The sequence below is a fragment of the Palaemon carinicauda genome, chromosome 2 (assembly GCF_036898095.1).
Source record: "Palaemon carinicauda isolate YSFRI2023 chromosome 2, ASM3689809v2, whole genome shotgun sequence".
In the NCBI taxonomy this organism is placed as follows: Eukaryota; Metazoa; Arthropoda; class Malacostraca; order Decapoda; family Palaemonidae; genus Palaemon; species Palaemon carinicauda.
This window is the reverse complement of record NC_090726.1, coordinates 191,358,729-191,368,814: the sequence shown is the minus strand read 5'-3', so window position 1 is coordinate 191,368,814 and position 10,086 is coordinate 191,358,729. Positions and strand designations below refer to the sequence as shown.

General features: G+C 44.1%; 1 protein-coding gene across 1 annotated transcript in view; it reads left to right on the top strand.

The window, feature by feature from the left end:
• The first annotated feature begins 373 nt into the window (after positions 1-373).
• LOC137628838 (GDP-fucose protein O-fucosyltransferase 2-like) overlaps positions 374-10,086 on the top strand; it is a 103,778-nt gene continuing 94,065 nt past the window's right edge. Inside the window, exons 1-2 of the mRNA XM_068360083.1 lie at positions 374-535; positions 8,485-8,596. Of these exons, the coding sequence (XP_068216184.1) occupies positions 432-535; positions 8,485-8,596 (216 nt within the window). The 5' untranslated portion in view covers positions 374-431. The remainder of the gene's footprint in view (positions 536-8,484; positions 8,597-10,086) is intronic.

Genomic DNA, 10,086 nt, shown 5'->3' with positions numbered 1-10,086 from the left:
TAAACTTTGATCCAAATCTTGCAATTCCTGGATAGGCTACTAATACAGAAGTAAGTAGCTGAGATGAGAAACTACGAGTATCACGATAGGAAAAAAAATGATAAAGAAATTTAAAGGAAATTATTTTAAGACTAATTTCTTTATAAAAAGCTAAGGGAAAGGAGATTTTATATATATATATATATATATATATATATATATATATATATATATATATATATATATATATATATATATATATATATATATATATATATGTATATATATATATATATATATACATACATACATACATACATACATACATACACACATACATACATACATACTGTACATATATCTATCTCAGACTATGGTGCGCCGTTACAAAGGCAAAAGTTGGCCACCAACAATCCAGTTCTTCCCAATGTGTTGGGATAGCAACATTTAAAATGACGTCTGTCAAAACAATTGCTATCTTATTTCTATTGCAAGGACTTTCAGCTTTGGGAAATGTAGATGAAACATGTGAAATAGGAGCTTCGAAAGATGAAAAGTAAGTATGTTATACTTTACACAAATGTTTTTTTTTTAGGACTGTCATTGTATCCTTCCAGCTTAAGGACCTGGAGTCCGTAACCCAGGCAACGCCTTCTCCTCCCATAGGGTGTTAAGGCCGTCAGTGAACCTAATGTGGAACACTGTAGGCATTATTGAAGATGTCTTTGTAACATTCACATCTAAGAACAAAGGTAGCTAAAGGGGTACCAATATATGATACCCTTGTATTTAATTAGAGAAATATGAGCGTTTGTATATTGACAGACAGGGTCTCCCGTACGCTTAGAGAATGGGAATTTCCTTCCCATTTTCTAGTTGTACGTAGCTGTTGCCATCATACCTCAGAACCCCTACGCTATAACACTACCTAACCTAAGGTTATGCATACCAGCCAATTCAAGTGGGCCTACTAGATCAGATGAATTTTAGGTAATATTTCGGTAGAGTCCCACCCAGCCATTACTGCTTGCTAGTACATAGGAGCTTGATGTTTTTCTTTTTTCGTAAGCGGAAAAAACCATGAGATTTAGATATTATTTCGATGGAGTCCTTAATGGGTTTTGCTGCGCCGTGTGCTCGCTTCGCTCATAAAACCAAAAAAACACAAAAAAAGATATAGCTCCTATGTACTGGCAAGTGATCATGGCTGGGTGGGACTTTACCAAAATATTACTGAATGTTAAGTAGACATAATGAACTACAGTAATTAATTTTGTTTTTTCAATATTAAACTTACCCGATAATCATGTAGCTGTCAACTCCGTTGCCCGACAGAATTCTATGGAGGGATACGCCAGCTATCACAATACTAGAAGGGGGTGTATTTACCAGCGCCACCTGTGGCCAGGTACTCAAGTACTTCTTGTTGACACCTCCTCAATTATTCCTCTGTCGTGCTTCCGGCAAGACGTTCTGGGATACGCTTATGTTCTTGGAGTATTTTCACGACTTTGGTGAAGTATTTCTCTTTGATTTCGGCTGTCGCTTTACTGGAAAACTTCTATATTAGCTTAGTTAGCTTTTGGAATTATTTTGATTAATTTTGGTGACGAGAGAGTATGAACTCTCGTTCACCTTTCAATGGCCGACCCTTCCCTTAGACGGAAGTGTTGGTGTCTAAGAGAGTATAGACTCTCTTTCTTAATTTTGCCAACAAAGTTATAGATTTATTTTATATCTCTCCGCCTCTTATACGCCTCTTCGATTAACTTCCTTTTATTATAAACTCATTAAAATTAATTTTTATATTTGTTTATATTCGACCTTCCTAATAGTAGGCGGTCTTTTACCGAAGTTAATAAACTTTGAGCCCGTCATTTCGGTTTTACCTGTTAACATATTATGCTATTTCCGCCACAGAGTTTGAAAGATTTTCTTTGACAGTCTCGTACTGTTTTCAAAGCTGAACTAACGTTTTGTTTTGTCTCTGCAGTTGTTGACGTTCAGAACGTTCAACTTGCACTCTATCGTTACGATAGAGAAAGAATGTTCACGGTTTCACGTTGCAGTAAGAGTAACCGTGTCTAGCGTTTTGTTCATTCTTTCTTAACTTAATGGTTTTGATCCTAATAAAGGAACTTTTCAGTTTTTTCCTTTAACAATAATATGTTTTAACGATATATATGATTGGGCTCTTCTCTCAGGTTCTAAGTCAAGAGAGAGAGAGAGAGAGAGAGAGAGATGGAGACGGAGGGAGAAAGAGGATAAACGTTTCATTCAAGCCTGCCAGGCGTACGAGTAACGTCATTATCGATTTTTGCTCTTCTCCCTAGTCTCTTTAGGGGAAGAAACTAAACGTTTCTAGAGTGATCTAGTGTTTAGTCTCTTTCCAACCACTGATTTATCTTTCATTAGATTTTTCTGTTACATTGTAATTCTGTTTTCGCAATTACTAACTTTGAGAAAGGATAGAATTGCGTATTTCAGGTACAAACCACTTAAGTTTCGAGTTCAGTGAAATAAGTGCAAACAGAAATCAAAGTGATAAGTGATTAGTGCGTGAGGGTACTTTTGTGCGCGCCAGTCGTCCTCCCAGTCCGGGACCTCTTGCAAGCTCCCAAGCCCAGGGGAGAAGCAATGTCGAAGGGCATAAGGGTTCAGCAGGCCTTGATCGGCGCACAGAAGTATTCTCGGTGGTTGTGGGCGTGTCTTACCGAGACCGTCACTCCCACCCGCAGACGATTGAGCCCTTATTTTGCTCGTCTGCAGAAGAGATTAGGGGAGAAAATAAAGGCAGAGTAACGCTGGTCTCAGGTCTCAAGACTTCTTAAACGTTAAGTCCAGACCTATGCCAGACGTACGAAGTTAAAGTTCACAACCCGAATGCAGTCGTTGGGTTAGCTCTGACTCTCCTAAGTCATCAGTTGATTACACTCCGACTAAGAGGAGTAAGGTTCTGCCACAACAGATCTCTGCTGTTAAGGCTTTACCTCAGCAGAACTTAGTGTCTGCCGACCCCAAGTTAACTCTACTGCAGTCCATACAGTCACAACTTTCGGTCTTGATGCGTGAGTGTCGGGCTGAGAGTGTTGCACCGCCTGCACTCCCTCCACCTGTTCTCGCTGCACCTGTGCTCGCCCAGCCTGCACCTGCTCCGCCTGTGCTCGCCCAGCCTGCACCTGCTCCGCCTGGTCGCAGCACCATCTGCCAGGCGTACGATGTTGTGAACTCTACTACAGTCCATGCAAGCACAGCTTTCGGACTTGATGAGTGAGTGTCGGGCTGAGAGTGTTGCTCCACCGCCTCCGCCTACACTCCCTCCTCCTACACTCGCTCCGCCTGATCACAGTACCATCTGCCAGGCGTATGATGTTGTGGACTCTACTACAGTCCATGCAAGCACAGCTTTCGGACTTGATGCGTGAGTGTCGTGCTGAGAGTGTTGCACCTCCTGCACCTGTGGTGCACCAACCTCCTGCACCCGTTCAGCCTGTGCTGCACCCGCCTGCACCGGTGGTGCACCAACCTCCTGCACCCGTTCAGCCTGTGCTGCACCCGCCTGCACCGGTGGTGCACCAACCTCCTGCACCCGTTCAGCCTATGCTGCACCCGCCTGCACCGGTGGTGCACCATCCTCCTGCACCCGTTCAGCCTGTGCTGCACCCGCCTGCACTCGCTGCACCCAGTCGCAGCTCCATCTGCCAGGCGTACGATGTTGAACCACTTTCGGAGTTTGCTGTTCACAGTGTTGTTCAGCCTCAGCCTTCTTTAAGGCAACCCTTGCTTTGGGATCAGGAGAGTTACACTCTTCCTCCTCCTCCCCTTGCTGCTCCTCCAGTGGTGCAACTCTCGGTTGGGGTACAACAACCTCTCCCCTCCGTGAGTCTGTCTGCTCAACCAGCGCTGCACCGAGTTCAACCCTCATCTAGGCAAGCTCATCTACACCATGCACTTGCGCCTCAGGAGCCTCAGCTTGCTAGAACTTTACCTTGTTCTGCGCAGCCTCAACCTTCTCATGCTCCACTCATCTCTCAGGAACAGGAACGGACTACTCCGCCTCCGTCCTCCGCTTAGCTGGTACAATCCTTGGGTGCAACTCTTGCTAGGAGTCAACCTCCTTCACCCTTGCACCTGCCTTCTGCTCCGTCTGTTGTTCAGCCTATGCAGTCTGAACCTCAGGTTTTCCCTCAAGTTGAGGAAACCTCTGTTGTTGTTCCAGCTCGTTCTGACTCTGCTGTTCAGCATACCATGGTTTAAACCCCATGCAAGCATGCATTAAGCACTCTAGCACTGGTCATGGAATTTCTGAGAAATGTTAAACGCCATGCACACGCTCTGCTTTCCTTTCAGCAGGCTCTGCTTACAGCAGGCTCTACTTCCTACATGCTCAGCATTCAGCATGCTCTGCATTCAGCATGCTCTGCATACAGCATGCTCTGCATTCAGCATGCTCTGCATACAGCATACTCTGCATACATCATGCTCTGCATACCTTACCGCATGCTTCTCAACACATCTTGGGTTGTTGCCAACTCACTAGACTGTCAAGCAGTTTCATAACGTTGCCTTCTAGTCTGCTGCTTTGCACCAGTGAACCCTCACTCAGAGAACTTAGCTTTTCTAGGATAAGGTCCCTGTAGATGAGAAAGTTCTTTTCTCCCTCCTTCTGATATTCCCTTGAGGACTCTGTCATTTGGAGGGAGCCTTTAGCTGCATAACCTCTTATGGACTTTTATTTAAGCATAACATGCTTACAGGGAAGGTAATGGTTACACTTCAGCCGCTAATCCCGTCTGTTACCACACCTGCTCCCATAGACCTTGAGCTGTGTTGCATGACATGCAGTCCAAGCTTAGTCCTTGTTAGAGGATTTTTTGTTTACGGAGTCAATGTGTCACGGGGAAGACGTTCAACAACCAACAGAAGGGACTTGTTGTGACGCAGTGGGCAACCTCAGCAACCCGTTAAGGAGTTGTCTGTACGACCCAGACAGTCTAGACAGATTCGGGTTGTCACTGTACTTCCTCGCTTGCCCATGATTGACAGTTTACAGACTGTGCAGCAGTATCATGATCTTGTGTCCGGCTCCGTCAGACGACTGGCTTTTAAGAGCTCCCTCAAGTCGTCGCTGTCTGGAGATTTTCAAATGGACTATGGATCTGACCAAGGAACTGGGCCTCCTGGTCAATTTTGAGGAGTCTCAGCTCGTTCCATCCCAGACCATTGTCTCCTTGGGTATGGATCTTCAGAGTCGAGCTTTTCGGACTTGTCCGTCGGCCCCAAGGATCTTCCAAGCCCTAGAATGCATCCAGAGCATGCTGAGAAGGAACCGATGCTTAGTCAGGCAGTGGATGAGTCTAACAGGGACACTTTCATCGCTGGCCCTGTTCATCGAGTTAGGGAGACTCCACCTCCGCCCCCTTCAGTATCATCTAGCTGCTCACTGGATAAAGGACATGACGCTAGAGACGGGCTCAGTTCCTGTTTCCGAAGAGATGAGGTCTACTCTAACGTGGTGGAAGAACAGCATTCTTCTCAAGGAAGGTCTACCATTGGCTGTTCAGTCCTCCGACCACCGTCTCTTCTCGGACGCATCGGACACGGGCTGGGGTGCGACACTGGACGGACAGGAATGCTCGGGAACATGGAATCAGGAGCAAAGGACACTTCACATCTATTGCAAGGAGTTGTTGGCAGTTCATTTGGCCTTGATAAACTTCAAGTCCCTCCAGCTTAACAAGGTGGTGGAGGTGAACTCCGACTACACCACAGCCTTGGCTTACATCTCCAAGCAGGGAGGGACTCTTTCGAGGAAGTTGTTCGAGATCGCAAGGGACCTCCTCATTTGGTCAAAAGATCGAAAGCTCACGCTGGTAACGAGGCTCATTCAGGGCGATATGAATGTCATGGCAGATCGCCTCAGCCGGAAGGGTCAGGTCTTCCCCACAGAGTGGACCCTTCACAAGAATGTTTGCAGCAGACTTTGGGCCCTGTGGGATCAGCCAACCATAGATCTATTCGCTACCTCGATGACCAAGAGGCTCCTCTTGTATTGTTCTCCGATTCCAGACCCAGCAGCAGTTCGCGTGGATGCCTTTCTGCTGGATTGGTCCCATTTCAACCTGTATGCATTCCCGCCGTTCAAGATTGTCAACAGGGTACTTCAGAAGTTCGCCTCTCACAAAGGGACACGGCTGACGTTGGTTGCTCCCCTCTGGCCCGCGAGAGAATGTTTCACTGAGGTACTGCAATGGCTGGTCGACGTTCCCAGGACTCTTCCTCCTAGAGTGGACCTTCTGCGTCAACCTCACGTAAAGAAGGTACTCCCAACCTCCACGCTCTTCGTCTGACTGCCTTCAGACTATCGAAAGACTCTCAAGAGCTAGAGGCTTTTCGAAGGAGGCAGCCAGAACGATTGCCAGAGCAAGGACGACATCCACTCTCAGAGTCTATCAGTCTTTATGGGAAGTCTTCCGAAGCTGGTGCAAGGCCAATGCAGTTTTTCCTCAACCAGTACCAATGTAACCCAGATTGCTGACTTCCTGTTACATCTAAGGAACGTAAGCTCCCTATCAGCTCCTACGATCAAGGGTTACAGAAGTTTGTTGGCAGCGGTTTTCCGCCACAGAGGCTTGGATCTTTCCTCCAACAAAGATCTACAGGACCTCCTTAGGTCTTTTGAGACCTCAAAGGAACGTCGGTTGTCCACTCCAGGCTGGAATCTAGACGTGGTCCTAAGGTTCCTAATGTCATCAGGATTTGAACCGCTCCAATCAGCCTCTTTTAAGGACCTCACATTAAAAAACTCTTTTCCTCGTGTGCTTAGCAACAGGTAAAAGAGTAAGTGAGATCCACGCCTTCAGCAGGAACATAGGTTTCACATCTGAAACGGCTACATGTTCCTTACAGCTCGGTTTTTTGGCTAAAAACGAGCTTCCTTCCCGTCCTTGGCCTAAGTCGTTCGGGATCCCAAGCCTGTCCAACATGGTGGGGAACGAACTGGAGAGAGTACTTTGCCCAGTTAGAGCTCTTAAGTACTATCTAAAGGTCAAAACCATTACGAGGACAATCAGAAGCCTTATGGTGTGCTATCAAGAAGCCTTCTCTACCAATGTCTAAGAACTCAGTTTCTTACTACATCAGGCTTCTGATTAGAGAAGCAAATTCTCATCTGAAGGAAGAAGACCTTGCTTTGCTGAAGGTAAGGACACATGAAGTGAGAGCTGTGGCTACTTCAGTGGCCTTCAAACAGAACCGTTCTCTGCAGAGTGTTATGGATGCAACCTATTGGAGAAACAAGTCAGTGTTCGCATCATTCTATCTCAAAGATGTCCAGTCTCTTTACGAGTACTGCTACACCCTGGGTCTATTCGTAGCAACGAATGCAGTAGTAGGCGAGGGCTCAGCCACTACATTCCCATAATCCCATAACTTTTTAACCTTTCTCTTGAATACTTTTTATGGGTTGTACGGTCGGCTAAGAAGCCTTCCACATCCTTGTTGATTTGGCGGGTGGTCAATTCTTTCTTGAGAAGCGCCAAGGTTAAAGGTTGTGATGAGGTCCTTTAGTATGGGTTGCAGCCCTGTATACTTTAGCACCTTTGAGTTGATTCAGCCTCCCAAGAGGAACGCTGCGCTCAGTAAGGAAGACGATCTTATTAAAGGCAGAGTAACGGTTCAAGTCGACTTCCTTACCAGGTACTTATTATTTCATTGTTATTGTGGATAACTGATTATATGAAATATGGGATACTTAGCTATCCTTTAATCTTGTACACTGGTTTTCACCCACCCCCCTGGGTGTGAATCAGCTACATGATTATCGGGTAAGTTTAATATTGAAAAATGTTATTTTTATTAATAAAATAAATTTTTGAATATACTTACCCGATAATCATGATTTAATCGACCCTCCCTTCCTCCCCATAGAGAACCAGTGGACCGAGGAATAATTGAGGAGGTGTCAACAAGAAGTACTTGAGTACCTGGCCACAGGTGGCGCTGGTAAATACACCCCCTTCTAGTATTGTGATAGCTGGCGTATCCCTCCATAGAATTCTGTCGGGCAACGGAGTTGACAGCTACATGATTATCGGGTAAGTATATTCAAAAATTTATTTTATTAATAAAAATAACATTTTTAATAAATCCTTGAAAAAAATGAGAAATTATGTTACTGTACCAACATTCAGTGTTACTTATAGCTTGTACATCTTTATTGAGAAAAAATGAACAAGACCATTTCGTCTCTTAATTGACATTCAAGTTAACTAATAAGTCTTTAATTGCATAGCACAGTCTAGCATACATGATAGACCTTCTATCTTTGCCATATCTTTCCGCTCACAAACAGTAGTGAGTCATCCGGTAACCTTTGATAGGTCTTGAAGACTTCAAGATTGTTTATAGAATACTGTATAGTGACAATATAATTTGCTATAGAAACTGTCATGTTATTTTTCTATGTTTTATAACTTTTTTTACAGTAACTTTTTTATATTGCAGGTATCTTTTGTATACTGTGAACCCGGGAGAAGGGTTTAATCTGCGAAGGGATGTGTATTTACGAATAGCGAATTTAGTACGCAAGTTGAATGAAATTGACAACTGGGTTTTGGTAAGTGTAAAAAGTTAGTTATGTATAAATATAATCATACTTGTTTCTGTAAATGGGAAACAAAATATTACACCTAACTTTTGGCTTTCAGTTCAAATCTGCTTTTGTGAATTTTGTTCACATTCTCTGCAATTAAAATTATGAATTTATTAGAAAAAGAATAAGTAAGTTAAAGAGTCAAACAACTTATTGCATTTACAAGAGAATAGGGTTGCTTATAGCAGTGGACAGAGTTTCTTCGTTTTTGACATCATACATACATATACCAAGGCACTTCCCCAATTTTGGGGGTAGCCGACCAAACAAATGAAACAAAAAAGGGGACGTCTCCTCTCTATGTTCCTCCCAGCCTGACAAGGGACTCAACCGAGTTCGGCTGGTACTGCTAGGGTGGCACAGCCCACCCTCCCACATTATCCACCACAGATGAAGCTTCATAATGCTGAATCCCCTACTGCTGTTACCTCCGCGGTCATCCAAGGCACCGGAGGAAGCAGCAGGGCCTACCAGAACTGCGTCACAATCGCTTGCCATTCATTCCTATTTCTAGCACGCTGTCTTGCCTCTCTCACATCTATCCTCCTATCACCCAGAGCTTCCTTCACTCCATCCATCCACCCAAACCTTGGCCTTCCTCTTGTACTTCTCCCATCAACTTTTGCATTCATCACCTTCTTTAGCAGGCAGCCATTTTCCATTCTCTCAACATGGCCAAACCACCTCAACACATTCATATCCACTCTACAGTAGCTGCTAACTCATTTCTTACACCCGTTCTCACCCTTACTACTTCGTTCCTAACCCTATCTACTCGAGATACACCAGCCATACTCCTCAGACACTTCATCTCAAACACATTCAATTTCTGTCTCTCTGTCACTTTCATTCCCCACAACTCCGATCCATACATCACAGTTGTTTTTTGAAGGGCTATATAAATTATCTCCTTATTTTCCATGTCAAGTTTCAAGTCTGGATACCAATTAATGACTACAATGAGGTATAATTGAAGAGTAATAACTGCTCTTTTGAAACTGGTTAGTTTTTTATGGTATCTGTACAACCAATATTTAAATTTGGTAATTATGATTTTTATTTACAGGAAAAAAGTTTTGTGATTTAAAAAAAAATTGTCTAGTATTTAATGAAATTTTGATTTTAAATATTAAACTTAGCCGGTGAATATATAATAGCTGCAACTCTGCGGCTCGACAGACAACATACTCAAAAAAACTCGCGAGCGATCGCTATGCAGGTTGCGGGTGTGCCCACCAGCGCCAACTGTCGGCCAGATACCACTCTTGTATGTAAACAAAACCTTCAATTCTTCTCTGTCGACGTTGACGACAAGACGTACTTATACTCGCTGTAGAACCTGGAGTTTTCCCATCATATTTGGTGAAGTACTTTATTTTGGTTTGAGCTTTCGCAGTACAGGTGTTTTTTCAATATTAATCTTACCCGATGATCATGTAGCTGCAACTCTGTTG